This window comes from Pholis gunnellus (assembly GCF_910591455.1).
Source record: "Pholis gunnellus genome assembly, chromosome: 3".
Taxonomy (NCBI): Eukaryota; Metazoa; Chordata; class Actinopteri; order Perciformes; family Pholidae; genus Pholis; species Pholis gunnellus.
Window position 1 is genome coordinate 2,544,137 of NC_136529.1, and position 15,085 is coordinate 2,559,221.

The 15,085-nt window shown below is 43.6% G+C and overlaps 1 protein-coding gene across 2 annotated transcripts; it reads left to right on the plus strand.

The window, feature by feature from the left end:
• Nucleotides 1-2,647: 2,647 nt before the first annotated feature.
• txnrd3 (thioredoxin reductase 3) lies at nucleotides 2,648-13,926 on the plus strand. Of its 2 annotated transcripts, none has more exons than XM_079156748.1 (16): nucleotides 2,648-2,998; nucleotides 3,621-3,681; nucleotides 4,536-4,645; nucleotides 4,844-4,951; nucleotides 5,064-5,136; nucleotides 5,224-5,406; nucleotides 5,488-5,630; nucleotides 6,514-6,629; nucleotides 7,080-7,305; nucleotides 7,621-7,713; nucleotides 8,570-8,646; nucleotides 9,871-10,027; nucleotides 11,087-11,194; nucleotides 11,520-11,615; nucleotides 11,719-11,853; nucleotides 12,877-13,926. In XM_079156748.1, exons 1-16 carry the CDS (start codon nucleotides 2,882-2,884, stop codon nucleotides 12,937-12,939), a joined length of 1,866 nt encoding a protein of 621 aa, XP_079012874.1. In that variant the 5' UTR covers nucleotides 2,648-2,881; the 3' UTR covers nucleotides 12,940-13,926. The 2 variants fall into 2 exon arrangements, with proteins under 2 accessions (XP_079012874.1, XP_079012875.1); XM_079156749.1 differs by having other exon boundaries at nucleotides 2,654-2,998; nucleotides 5,224-5,343.
• Nucleotides 13,927-15,085: the final 1,159 nt, after the last annotated feature.

Consider the following 15,085-nt stretch of genomic DNA (forward strand, 5'->3'; position numbering starts at 1 on the left):
GTCATCTGGGTGTCTTACTATCTAGGATAGGAGAAGGACCTCTTACTTGTCTGTGCCCAGAGGCCTATTGTCTCGTAATCTGTCCATGTCTATAAAGGCCCATCTCTATTGACTTCAATGGCATTAATTATTGTCCTCCATTCTGTTTCCAGGAAGGCCTGGGGAGGAGATGAATGTAGGGAGATACAATTTACAGAAAATATAACTGAAAAGTTAAATTAACAAATCCATTAACGTGAAATACAATGTAAAAACATTTACATGATCAAATAAATATATATACAGATTTATATATAAAGACACAAAACAACTACAAAAAGGCTACAAAGAGACACAACATGACAACAAAAAGACACAAAACAACCACAGAGAGACACAACATGACTACAAACAGATAAAAAACAACCACAAAGAGACACAACGTGACTACAAAAATACACAGAACAACAACAAAGACACACAACACGACAACAAAGTGACAAAGCAACCATGAAAGCCACACAACAAACCACAAAGAGCTACAACTTGACTACAAAAACCACAAAGAGACACAACATGACTATGAAAAGTTACATCCTGCTTGTAGTTGTAATTTGGGTGACTTACTTTCTACCAAGGGTGGAGGATCTCTTACTTTTCTGTGATCAGAGGCCCATTGTCTCGTAATCTGTCCATGCCTGTAAAGGCCTATCCCCATGTGTTCCAATGGCATTAACCATTGTCATGTAGGGAGATACAATCTACAGAAAATACTACTGAAAAGTGAAATGAACAAATCCAGTAATATGAAATACAATGTAAAAACATTTACATGACAAGAAAAAAAAATACAGATTTGTTCTGTGGTCAGTCATACTTTTCTTCGGGTGATTTAGTGGTTCTAGGTGATATGGACTCATGGTCTCCTGGCTACAGCCCTACATTATCCACACATCAGTACAATGTATGTTTATTTTATAAAATGTTTTTTGAGTAAAAGTAGTAGTAGTTTGATACTGATGATTCCTTTTTGTTAACCTGTTTCTTGTGAGTGCCTCATTATAAAACTGCAACGCTAATGCTGGAGAGCCCTTTTTCTGGAATAATTGCTGACTCAAATCAGAATCCGGTTGATTGCCAAGTGGTTTCACGTACAAGGATCCGCTCTGGTGTATTGGTGCATGACAGAAATATGAAGAAAATGAAATCAAAAATAAAAGTAAGCACAAAAATCAAGAAACAGGAATATAGAATTGCAGAAAATAACAATAAAAATACAAAAATATGTACAATATATATATATATTTAGAAATTATTAAAATGTGTACTATGCATCTCAATTAAAATTAAACCGATATAGAAAAAGCATGATGAAAGGAGTTTAACAAAAAAACGTGTATGTAAATTAAATTGAAAGAGCAGTTGTAGTTTTTATAAGTAAGTCTTTATGATTCATAATTTCCCCATCACTATTACATAAAGTACATTTGATAAGTGGTCTGAATCACCTCAGGTAAAGATCTACTCAGTGTCTCCAGATCACATTTGGTCTATAGTATAGTTGGCTCTGACTGCAAATCTGGTTTAAGATAGTGAACACTGAAATGATAATGGGGATAGTCTATGATGACACATTAATGTACCGTGTTGGGGACAAAAAGAGGAGACCCCTTGAGTAGACGTCAGAAGCGTAAACCTATGCAGGTGCATCTCAATGAATTAGAATATCATCGAAAAGGTAATTTATTTCAGTAATTCAATTAAAAAAGTGAAACTCATAAATTATATAGATTCATTACACACAGGGTGATATATTTCAAGTGTTTATTTCTTTTAATTTTGATGATTATGGCTTACAGCTAATGAAAACCCAAAATTCTGTATCTCAGAAAATTTGAATATTACATAAGACCAATTAAAGAAAGCATTTTTAATACAGAAATGTTAACCTACTGAAAAGTATGTCCATGTACAGTATGCAGTAGCACTCAATACTTGGTCGGGGCTCCTTTTGCATGAATTACTGCATCAATGCGGCACGGAGATGATCAGCCTGTGGCACTGCTGAGGTGTTATGGAAGCCCAGGTTGCTTTGATAGGGGCCTTCAGCTCGTCTGCATTGTTGGGTCTGATGTCTTGCCATAGACTCTTTTCACTGGCAGATGGCGCTAGATAACCAACTAATTGCTGTTGGGCCACCACTCATAACGTAATGTAGGGGTATAAATCTGGAATGCTCTGAGCTCCTTGTCAATTATCGATTCATTAGCATTCGTTTGCTAAACTGCAATACATGCTCCATGCTCTTCTTCGCTTCACTTTTTTGTTTAAATAATTTAGGATGAGCTGTCTTCCAGAGGCGCCTGTGGGTCCGTTTCTTTTTATCATCGTCGTCCCAACCCGCACGATGTGTTGTTTTTCGATCTAAACACGCGCCTAATTAAATATTTTGGGGTTCAATCAATAAGAATATTTCACGCGATAATAGTTCCTGTGCTTTTACGGCATGTAAATAGGCAACCCTTGTGACGTTTGTGTGGGTTCGCACGTGTTGGTGCTCGGCGTTGCTCGCGTGGGTGGAGTCTCCTTTTGACAACGATGAGCAACGAAACATGCGGCGACCAAGTTGACACAGATGGAGCGCACCCAAAGTAGCAAGACAAGAAATGGCAAAAGACGTTTGGCGCGGTTGGTAGACTAGCAGCTGACAGCGGAGGGAGAAGAGCTGAGGTCAACCTCGCGGTTCATCTGTGTTCTATTCTTCTCTTGGAGAAAGAGCCGAGAGACATTCGTACATTTACTAAGAGAGACTCGCTGTGGTTTAATTCCAGGTCTCCCCACATTCTCTCCTCAGCCGTCTATCGAAGCTTGCTCTGCGCAGGCAGACGGAAACAGCTCGAAAATGCCTCCCATCGACACCGATACCGGGAAGAATGAACTCAAGTCTCGGATACAGCAGCTTATCGACTCCAATCAAGTGATGGTGTTCAGTAAAAGCTACTGTCCGTACTGTGTCAAGGTAAGGCAGTGATTTTTATGTCGAAGAGGGATACCTCGCCGGTCGGAAACTTCCATCTTCTCCCACGAAGTACACGGGCTCCGTCTAATTGCTGGCTTTTCCTTGTCACGTTAAAGCTACCAGCGACTTCGCTCCGTTGGAAGCCGAATGCGGGTTCTTACTGTACATCACATACAAGTCAAATAAACGTCGAACCGTTTAACAGAATTCTCGTCGACTGGTATTTGGTGACGATAATTATCTGTTATCTGTTATCTGAATGTGGTCGCACTTCTTAGAAAAGTTAGTCACATAATTGGAGTTCATAGCTAACGTGAAGTGTGAGACGCACTGTCTAATCGGCAGTTTACAAAGCAACGTTAGCGCGTGTATCTCTGAAGTTGCAGCTATTTAAAATGTAGTTTCCTGTAACGTTAAGTTAGCTAAATGTCTTCCGCCTATCCTCCCTCTGTACTTGACGCACAGAGGGGTTAGCTAACAATTAACAGCACCAAAGGGTTTCTATTGAAACAAAGCAGTCACCGTTTTTATTGATGTGGAGTATTTCACAGTTCGCTCATATGAAACGGTGTTTTGGGCTGCTATGAGGAAACTGATAAATCATTTTTCACATTTCTTGTAGGTGAAAGCCTTGTTCAAAGAGTTGAACATCGAGTGTAACGTGGTGGAGTTGGATCTCATAGGTAAGATGGAGATGTTACTGTACATTAATAAACCGTTTACAAATGTCTGCTCACACGCATAACAAGTTTTAGTGTTATAAACCATTTAAAACGATAGTTTACATAATGCTTATGAATGCCTAATACGCTACCAGTATTATCTTGCGTAATTTATTGTGATGTAAATATAAAATGCACTTTTCGTGGTAGAGTTTGAATCCACTGTTTTCTCCAAACTTTGTTAAGTCCTCTGGCCTGTGCAGCAGCTCAAAACATGCTGAGTCACTCTCTGAAGATACTCTGGCCTCCTGCCATATCTCAGTAAACTCTAACCTCTCCGCTCAGTCTCGTGGAGGTACTTATGTCACGCTGTGGGCTGCATGCTGAGGGAAGTACAAAGGGATGCTGATGATTGATCGGGGAATGATTAACACTCAAGAATATGATTGATCAGAATATATTACAAGCCGACGTGACTTCAGCTCAGGGAATCTCCTGTCGATATGTTGCAATGTGATCAGACTGACCTCCGGTCTAGATTAGTGTGGCTATTAAACTGCAGGCCACCATAGCAACAGTGCTGCTTTGTGCCGTTAGTTACTCTGACCGGCCAAACCGAAGGTTAAACTGGCTACAGAAGTAGTCCTGTTTGTGCTTGAAGTGAAGTAGCCGTGGTGTGAGCACAGAGAGAGAGACAGAAAATTATGACACATTTTCTGCCATGTCATGCTCCCCCCTTTTTGTTATTTTTGCCCATTCTTTGTGCATTAGTCGTGCTGATTGCCATATGACAAGTAGATGTGTTGAAGGAGCGGTTACTAGTATACAGTAACAGTATTCACTTTGCACTGACAACACATTAACCGTCCGTCCAGAGGATGGAACCAACTACCAGGAGATGCTGCTCGAGATGACGGGGCAGAAAAGCGTTCCCAACGTCTTCATCAACAAGATGCACGTCGGCGGCTGTGACAAAACGATGCAGGTGAGGAGCACCAGTGTGCAGCTAGTTGACTGTCTTGAGGGGATTTTCTTGTTTGTTGTGCATCAAGTGACTTGTTCACAGACACGGTGTCTTTCTAGCTGTATTTGAAATTAGCTTCATAGCCTACGGTCACTACCGTACCTACACGACGCACACGAGTGGCGTATTGATACAACGTTGTGTTAATGTTTCCGTCAGGCTCATGAAGACGGGAGCCTGAAGCAGCTGCTGAGTGGAGAAAACGAAGCTTACGAGTACGACCTGATCGTCATCGGAGGAGGATCTGGAGGCCTGGCCTGCTCAAAGGTGACACACAGGGTTACCGCCGCCTTTAACCGTTTTCCACTTTCCACAGAAGGGTGTTAGGAAATGACAGATTTACGTAACGTGGCAGTAACTCTGGCTCTGTTGACAACAGGAAGCTGCTACGTTGGGAAAGAAGGTCATGGTACTGGACTATGTTGTGCCCACACCAAAAGGAACCACCTGGGGTAAGACGCGTCAGGATACTTGGTAAGATACTCGTCATGCACTGTACATATTTAAGTTGCTAATGCGTAACCGCTGTGACCGTTCAGGTCTCGGCGGGACCTGCGTGAACGTGGGCTGCATTCCCAAGAAGCTGATGCACCAGACGGCCGTGCTGGGCACCGCTATGCAGGACGCGCGCAAGTTCGGCTGGGAGTTCAGCGAGACAGGTGAGGGCTCAGAGCGCCGACCTCGGAGGTCGCGGAGGGGGGACATCGCGCCGGTTTGCCCCGGTAAATCAGAGGCGAGCCCGGTCAGCAGTTAATTGTTAGCATCTCACTGATATCTACTAACGGCCGCCTGTCTGCACTCAGTGACGCACAACTGGGACACGATGAAGACGGCGGTGAACAACTATATCGGCTCTCTGAACTGGGGCTACAGGGTGGCTCTGAGGGACAAGGACGTCAACTATGTCAACGCCTATGCAGAGTTCATCGAACCACACAAAATCAAGGTAAGTGCCTCTGTTATGAAGGAACCGTGACTGTACTTTTACAGACGTTTAGATTTAAGTGTATGCAGCACTTATCCATAGTCTGTGTATCACCTACAGTAGATGATGGAGACACAGGCTGGAGCACCAGCACAGGAGCAAAGCAATGTACAGCTGTGGACGTTTAAGTTCAGTTTAAGTGTGTAATATATTTAGAATATTTGTCACCAGACTCCTTTTTACCTCGCAGAACACAGCAGTTGTTGCCTTGATCGGTTAGTTTGTCTGTTATTGTGTGACATTGATGGTTAGTTCAGTCACCCCATTACATCTAACTAATCAAGGCAGCGCTAGACCAGCAACTCCTGTGTTCTGCAAGGTAAAGTTACTGTTTTCCTCAATAGAGTCTTGTGCTTTTTGAGGATAATTATTCAAAGTGATGTTGATGGTGGTTTGCTGCTGCAGCTGTCGACAGAGGCACATTGCTTTGCTCTCGTGCTGGTACTCCTGTCTGTTTCTCCAAACCACTGATAGGTACCACACTGACTATGGATACGTAGCTCATACAACCCCACCTCCAAACATCCAAACTATCCCTTTAACTGATTTACTTGCTTGGTTCCAGTCTTCGTAGACTTGACGAATGGCTTTTTCCAAAACCACAATACGCAACAAATCTTGATAAGCCGTCTGCTTTTGAAATGTTGTCTAGCCTGTTCCAGCAACTTATGTTGTTTTTGTTTGTCTTGAACAGGCTTTGCTAATCAGTTCAGCCTTGTTGTTGTTGGCTCTCATACTAGCGATCACATCTCCAGCTGCACCCAAAGCAAATATTTCAATCAAAACCACCCCGCCCTTCACTGAGTCATTGTGGCTGTCAACAGAGTTTCTGTTTGTGTGACAGGCGACCAACAAACGAGGGAAGGAGACGCTTCACACAGCAGCTAGGTTTGTCTTGGCTACAGGCGAGAGGCCGCGCTACCTGGGCATCCCCGGAGACAAGGAGTACTGCATCACCAGGTGAGAGTGCTGGGCCGGTCACAATGGTGGCTGTGTCTAGTGACAGGCTGTGTGTCTGGAAGCCCCATCCCAGAGCTCACATTTAGGACCACAAAGGGTTCAGCAGATGTCTGAAGTGTGTGCTCTCTGAAAACGCTCTGAATGACCTGGCTGCTTGCGTCCTCCTCGGATGGCTTCTCCTCAGGGCGCTCATTAATCTCCCAGCGGTGTAAATGTTATGTGAGGTTATCCTCGGGTGTCTTTGGAGTTTTGGCAACCTACACATGGCCTCATGCTGCTCACTTAGTCCCACAAAAACCTCAGACCAAAGGTTGTTGTGTGACACAAGACACAACCCCATCCTGGGCAATGTTTCCTTCTTACAGTCTTTTAACCAGAAATCAAATGGACATTTGGAAGTTATTTTTAGCCTTTGACGTCCTCCGTGTCCGTCTGCGCTTTGTCCACCAGCGACGACCTCTTCTCGTTGCCCCACTGCCCGGGTAAGACCCTGGTGATCGGGGCGTCGTACGTGGCGCTGGAGTGCGGCGGCTTCCTGGCCGGCCTGGGTCTCGACGTCACCATCATGGTCCGCTCCATCCTGCTGAGGGGCTTCGACCAGGACATGGCCAACCGTGCCGGGGAGCACATGGAGGAGCACGGCATCAAGTTCCTCCGCCAATACGTCCCTGTGAAGGTGAGCGTCCGCTGGACTGACGAGACAGCGTTTTAGCTGAGGCAGCACTTTCACTCGCAGCAAAGTGAAGCAACCCATCAAAATAAAAGCACGTGCTTTAAGGCATGTATTTCATTTATTGATTTGACAATGTCCTCTCACTTAAAGGCATCTGGTAGTCTGCAGACTTTTAACCGTGACATTTCGCAGCGTCAGAAGATTTATTGTCGTACCATCTTACACCATAAGTTTTTACCGCTCAGCAGGACATTTGGCAGTCGCACAAAGATTGACTTTGTGCGTGTGCGTGTGTGTGTGTGTTTTTGTGTGTGTCAGGTGGAGGAGCTAGAGGCAGGCTCTCCCGGCAGGCTGAAGGTGACGGCCAAGTCCACAGAGACCGATGAGGTCATCGAGGGGGAGTACAACACGGTACGTACGGATCCATCTGTTCCTGCTGTTACTGTTGGAGAACACAGGAACTTTCTGTGTGTGGTTCCTTTTGGGACTTTTTTTATAGGGAGTCCTGAATTGTGCAATATTTAATAAATACATAGTTGTATGAATAAAAGCTACGGTGGGTAATTTATTTAAGAAGCATTTTTTGTTGAAATTCTCTTCCCGACAGCAATCAATAAATAAAATGCTCTAACAAAGCATTTTATTTATTAAAAAGATTGTCCGTGTTCGTTGTTTACATTCATAATGATCGTTTTGGGGGAGTGACTTTCTAGATTGCTGCCAGCTACTCTCTTTGGAAAGATTGGGCAACACTGGGCTGGGTTTATCAGTTGGATCATAAAACATTAGTAAACTAACTGACAATTTAAAATATGATTAGTAAAATCAAAAAAAGATCTATTTAATTATAGACATTCTTGTTCTTGTATTTTTTAAAAATCTTGATAGCATTTTTCGACAGTGGTGTCGTCATTGCCATTCAGCCAATCACACACCCCTACCTCTCCTACGCTAGCAAACTCTTTAGCCATGTAGCTCCTGTTAGCCAGAGCAACAATAATGCTAAACATTCTCAATCAAACCAACTAGAGGTTCCTGCTGTAAATAAACAAAGACACAGTAAGCTATACAGTTCCCCTCTTTAGCGTAAATAAGGCTAATGCTACCAACCTAGCCAGATAACTAGCTAGGCTCGCTCGTGAGCTTCAATTATTATATATTATATCTTCCTTTTGGCCTAAGGCCTTCATTTAGCACATAGAATAGCATCATTTTTGCTGCAGGACCGCCCCCTTTTTTAACCACGAGCCGTTTCTCTGTCCTCCAGGTGCTGATAGCAGTGGGCCGAGACGCATGCACCGACAAGGTCGGCCTGGACAAGATAGGGGTCAAAGTCAACCCCAAGTGAGTTTATTATCTTGTTGTGTGTCTTCTCTTTTCCTCCTCCATACGTCCATCGCAATACATGGGGTGGCCTGTGCCTTTAAGACTCATTGGACAATCACGGTGACTCAGCAATTCGTGTGTGTGTGTGTGTGTGTGTGTGTGTGTGTGTGTGTGTGTGTGTGTGTGTGTGTGTGTGTGTGTGTGTGTGTGTGTGTGTGTGTGTGTGTGTGTGTGTGTGTGTGTGTGTGTGTGTGTGTGTGTGTGTGTGTGTGTGTGTGTGTGTGTGTGTGTGAGCTGGTGTCCTTGTGTTTCATTGTCTGCACTTAAGTACGTATGTTATTAGACTCGCGTTTGGTTGATGTCTTTAATCACTACATCACTGTTTTTTTAGGAATTAGAAAACTAGAGTTAAAGTTAAAACAGTCCTTTTGAAGTCGTAATGTTTGCACTCTAATTATTTGCAATGTTGGAAACATGGGGAATGAAGCCTTTTCTTTGAGGATGTAGTGTCTCTACTTTTTGTGAATGAACGTCAGAGACCAACAGGGATTAGAAGAGCGCTCGGCGGGTCACATGGACCCAGTCTTATGACCTCAGTAGTACTCTGATGGAGCCAGAGGGCTTATCAGAATACTACTGCAGTTCTGTTTCTCAGGCTCGCTTCATTCCATTCCTGCCTTGTGATGGATAGACGTTCCTCTGCTGCTTTTAAATGAGCTGTCGTGGTGCTGCCTGACCTCACCAGACCGAATGTGAATCAGTCCAGAAGCTTTCAGTTCATTTTCGATTCCCGAGAGGCATCTCTGTCTCTGGACAGCGGAACATGTGACACAGAGCTAACTGATGGAAAAAATGTAAATAGACCACAGCGTGCAGGCGTGAACTGTGATGTAGTGTTAATATGTCTGAACAAGTGTTTCTGTTTTTGGCAATCACAATTTGAAGATAAAAGGTTTTAACTGCTCTACTAAAATGTAAAAAAAAAGGAAGGCCAAAACCTTTTTTGAATCATTTTGTTGATCTAATAATCTAAATCATTATGAGCGTGTCACAAGTGGAGCAACGGAGAAACAGGAACACAAACCGAGCGTAGCTCTCTGCAGTATGGACGTTTAGAATATAAAAGATGAGCCTCATCAGAGGTAGTTGTACCAGGAGTAGTTTTACGAGTACATGAGCACAGATCGTTCTTCAGAATCGGGCCTGATTAAAAATGTGACTGCTTGGTTTCCCACCGTGCAGGAACGGGAAGATCCCGGTGAACGATGAGGAGCAGACCAATGTGCCCCACGTCTACGCCATCGGAGACATCCTGGAGGGCAAGTGGGAGCTGACGCCTGTAGCCATCCAGGCCGGCAAGCTGCTGGCACGACGCCTCTACAAGGGCTCCACGTTGAAGGTACGACACACACACACACACACACACACACACACACACACACACACACACACACACACACACACACACACACACACACACACACACACACACACACACACACACACACACACACCATCACAATGATGACCTGTAGAAACAGCGAAACAGCCAGTCTGTAAATAATAGAGGAAGTAAATCCCTCTGTTGTTCCTTGATGTAGATTAATGATGATGCTTTTTTTAACGTGGTCATACAGTGACAAAATGTACGGGGGGGAAATAGATCAAGATGCCTCAAAATAGAGAATACTTGTATAAAATGTATAGTATAAATATGTATAGTATCACTAAAGTAAAGCCAAAAACAATGATTAAGCTGTGAAACAGTAAAACACAAGAATATTTTGCAATTTTGTGCCTTTATTTATTTGTACTTAATTTAAGTTTTCAGTTTCCCTTTTTGATTCCAGCTGTGGCAGTCTATTCATTTACAGTAGCTTATGAAAATGCTGTTTGATTGATCTGATCTGATGGTCGTTCTAGTGAACTCATCATAATTTAAGGGAACATTTAGAGCTCTCATTCTGCATTTTAGACTTTGATTCTGAAATTCCACATCCGAATGTCCTGATGTTGGTCTGCTGTTATTTTGAAATGAAATTGCCATGTGGAAACAGGAAGTGTCTCAATGGCGCTCTGAGGGGGGGGCACTGTTATTGAAGTCTTTGAAAATGTTTTCTTTATTAACTGACTAATTATTCCCACAAATTAAATCATTTTTTTCTCTGAAATACAGTTTTGAAGCAGTAGTTTTGTTTTTTTATATTTATTCATTTTGTTTATTTAACCTCGCATTGGAAGGTCGCTTTTATTTTAAAGCTCCTACCGTAATGCCTAGTATATACACGTACCGCCAAAACAAAGGCTCGGTTAGTTTGCCCGTCTTTTCTTTTGACGTCTTTCATCCCCGTTCGGGACCTCGACACACGCAAACTCTTCAACAATCACCAGAACATGGCGTGGCGCGTGCCAACAAGAGGCTTTATTTCCCTAACAAACGTTTTCTCTGTCGGTGCAGTGTGACTACGTCAACGTTCCCACCACGGTCTTCACCCCACTGGAGTACGGCGCCTGTGGTCTGTCAGAGGAGAGGGCCATGGAGCTCTATGGGCAGGACAACCTCGAGGTCACTCACTCACTCTCTGAATAATGTATTCTCTGTCTGGTTCACCTGGGAGTGAACCTTGTGACATGCTGGAGTAAAGTCCATCTCTGAGACTTTGTAGTTTGTGTTCCTAAAATCCATGTAGTACTCTTCCATGAGTAGATTTGTTTCCACACACATTTGCAGTATGTCTCTTTAATTTGAATCTTGTCTCGTGTCTGCAGACATGGTGGATTTATATTATTGGACAAGCATTAAAAATGTATTTGATGGGATTGCTGTTATTCATTGCTCATCTGATGCTGCTCACACTGTAACAAACCACCGCTGTGTTTGTGGTCTTCAGGTGTACCACAGTCAGTTCTGGCCCCTGGAGTTCACTGTGGCCGGCAGAGACAACAACCGGTGCTACGCCAAGATCATCTGCAACAAACTTGACAACGTAAGGTTACCGCTGCTTCTGCACAGTCCAATCAGATGTAGGCCTTTAGCGCCCCCTTCTCTCGTCACACCACTGACCGTGTTTTGTTGCTGTCCCACCGTAGGACCGAGTCATCGGGTTCCACTATCTGGGGCCGAATGCCGGGGAGGTGACGCAGGGCTTCGGCATAGCCATGAAATGCGGCGCCACCAAGGAGCAGCTGGACGGCACCATCGGCATCCACCCGACCTGTGCCGAGGTAGAAGTCCACTCCGGTCATTCTAGATATCAGCGTTTTATTTATTACTTGCTGGTTGGCTTCACTGTGTTGGCTTTGGTCACATTGCTGCTTACAGATTCAAAATGTCATGAGTTTTATTTCATTTATTTTGAAGCTGAGCTTTTTGTTTTGTCTTTAGCAGTTAAAGACAAAACAAACCTCTGCTCTTTGACTGAAGATGTCGTGCTCCCTCACTGGGCTAGTTTCTCCCTCTATATCTGTGTGAATGATGGCGTTGTGCCAGAGCACGCGTTCAGTCAGAACACGTAGAGCCACGACTTAAAGTATCACCGTGTGATATATATTTAATCGACTCCAATTTTTTGTAAACCAGATGAATATTTCAGTTGTCTGTCCGCTGTGATGCATAATGTGCATCAATTAACTTAATTGCAGATCTCAGCATAACACGTTCCTGTTAATGAGGGACGGTGATAATTACGGCGCGTTTAGCCGCTCAGCCGTTTGATGTTTTACATTACTCACATTTCCATCCACACTGTGAACTTCCTCATGTCGTGCCCATGTCCGAGTTTATTATTCTTTCATGGCGCTATAGTTTAAAAAGGGACAGTTCACCCCGGAAATCCAAAATCCATATTTGTCCTCTTACCTGTGGTGCTCTTCATCAGTGTGGCTGGTTTTGTTGAGTGTTGGAGGTATCTGCTGTAGAGAGGTCTGCCTTCTCTCCAATAATATGGAACTAGATGCCACTCGGCTTGTGGCGCTTTAAGACCTTGTTGTAAGAACTATTTTCTCTCTACCGAACTACACCTGCCAACCATATCACCGCGCAGAAGCCTACAGCTAGCTCACCTAGCGCCAGCGAGCTAGCTAACGTTACAGCTCAGCCGAGTGGGACGCCGTTAATGGAACATCTTGTGCTTTCACAAACAATGAGTTGTGAATTATTTAATTCCAGTTAGCCTTTTTTTAAAAATGCCCAATGTGTGCTCCTGAAAACAAGCTGCATAATAAAAGTGTTTCTCCTCGTCGTTTTAGATCTTCACTACGCTGGAGGTGACCAAGAGCTCCGGCGGAGACATCAACCAGGGCGGCTGCTGAGGTTAAACCCTGCTCGTTTAGCGGGCTGCTCTCACATTAGGACTCTGGTCTCAGCCGGCGGTCCACCTTTTAGTTCAGCCTCACCTCCGGCTGCTCCGTTCTCAGGACAAACCCCGACACCGCGGGAGCTTTAGAGGTGACTGACGGAGGCTGAGGTAGTTTTGATGTGAGTGCAGCACTGCTGAACAGCGGGGTTACTCTGCTGATATTCCCCCCCCCGGGCTCCACCAGTGTGTCCTTGTTGAGGAGCACCAAACATACGTATTTGTGTGTTTGGGCTGTTTGTGACGTCCTGGCCCATAACCTGAAATTACTGAGGTGGGCAAGGATCGATGTCCCTCTGCAGGAGCGCCTGATGGCGGACCCGAAACCCCTTCGTCCAATCCCCCAACTTCAAACACTTGTCATTCAGCCACAGTATACACACTGACATTTGCTTTATTAGGACAGATTAAAACTGGCACACAGCCAGGGTTTGAAGGGACGCACGGCTCTGAACTCTGGTGCAGCTGATGATGTTTAACCGGATCTCTGTGTGTCTGAAATATGGTTTCTTCTTTCAATCCTCCATCATTGCTCTTCCATACATGGAGCTGTCTCTGCTGCGAGCAGACTGCAGGGTTGTTCTGCTTTAAGGGGAACTCCCTTTATCTCCCTCTGAAGTATTTAAACCGTTCTGCTGAGAGATCAAGAGCCGAGCAGATCCTTTCAAACCTCTTCCAGATCAAATTGAATGTAAAATACAACCTGAATTGTGCTGAATGTTGTTGCGAAAGAAGAAGAAAAAGAGACATTTTTACAGGTTTTTACTAAATTAATTTAATGCCCGTTTGTCGCCTGTCGTTTGTTTGCCTTCTGCTCTACGTGTATGTGAAAGATATATTCAATCGTCTAAAGGAGCTCATTCTGGCAGTGACTTGGGTCTTCTGTACAAATGAAACCACTGTAGATTACTGCTCTGTCAAGATTTAATAAAGGATGAATTCACCTTCAGTGTTTTTTTTACTTATTTTACCCGCAGAGCACTCGTCTTCCTGATATGAACTTATTTTCTTATTTGTTTCAACAGCAGTCCAAAACTGGAAAAAAAGAGTTCACCATTTGCCTGGCCAAAAAAAAAGGTCACACACTCTAATATTTCGTTGGACCGCCTTTAGCTTTGATTACGGCACGCATTCGCTGTGGCATTGTTTCGATAAGCTTCTGCAATGTCACAAGATTTATTTCCATCCAGTGTTGCATTAATTTCTCACCAAGATCTTGTATTGATGATGGTAGAGTCTGACCGCTGCGCAAAGCCTTCTCCAGCACATCCCAAAGATTCTCAATGGGGTTAAGGTCTGGACCTGAGTGGAAGGCTCAGGGTAGCACTGAAGAGATGAGTCTTCATCCTGATGAAAGATGGGCAGCGGCTCTGCTGTCCTGACGTCAGTGGGGAGTTCATTCCACCATTGTGGGGCCAGGACAGAAATTCCTTATTAGTTTACTCCAGATGTTGAGGCAGTGTGGTTCACATTCTTCTTTATTAAACATCTCAAATTATCCAATAGGAGGCTCGTACCTATTTGCTTAGTTAAATCCAGGTGGCGACTTCTTTTTTGGCCAGGCAGTGTGTGTATGTGTGTGTGTATATATATATATATATATATATATATATATATATATATATATATATATATATATATATATTACTATAGAAGTGAGTTTTATTGTTCCCTGAAGTTCTGATCATGTTTTTCCGCTCAGACCAGGTCTCTGTTGGGCTGTAGAGACCAGTATTAACGTGCTCAATGCTAAATACACAAGACATTAAGGAATGCACCTCAAATGATTACAGCAAATTATAAAAATGAATCAATAGTCGAATTATTGAAACTGAATTTACCGTTACAAAACGGCATGTTCCATGTCGCATTTTATCTCTAAATGTCACATTTTATGTCTGTGGTGTTTCCCGCCCTCTCACCTCTCAGCCAATCACATGGCCGTTAGTGTCTGCTAACCGTGAAACATCAAATGTGACAGAATGAAGGTTTCTTTAAAACAGAGGACTAAACGGCAGAATTGTTAACATTTCTGTCATGAAATAAAACGTAGCTCCTCTGTTCAGAATTGATGAGCATAAATCTCTTAAATTATTTCAGAA

Bases quoted from the DNA above. Each gene is read 5' to 3' on its own strand.
- txnrd3 (XM_079156748.1), top strand. From the start codon at position 2,882: ATGCCTCCCATCGACACCGATACCGGGAAGAATGAACTCAAGTCTCGG. The intron at 3,682-4,535 runs GTAAGATGGAGA...CCGTCCGTCCAG, and splicing joins GGTGGAGTTGGATCTCATAG to AGGATGGAACCAACTACCAG. The intron at 6,630-7,079 runs GTGAGAGTGCTG...TTTGTCCACCAG, and splicing joins AAGGAGTACTGCATCACCAG to CGACGACCTCTTCTCGTTGC.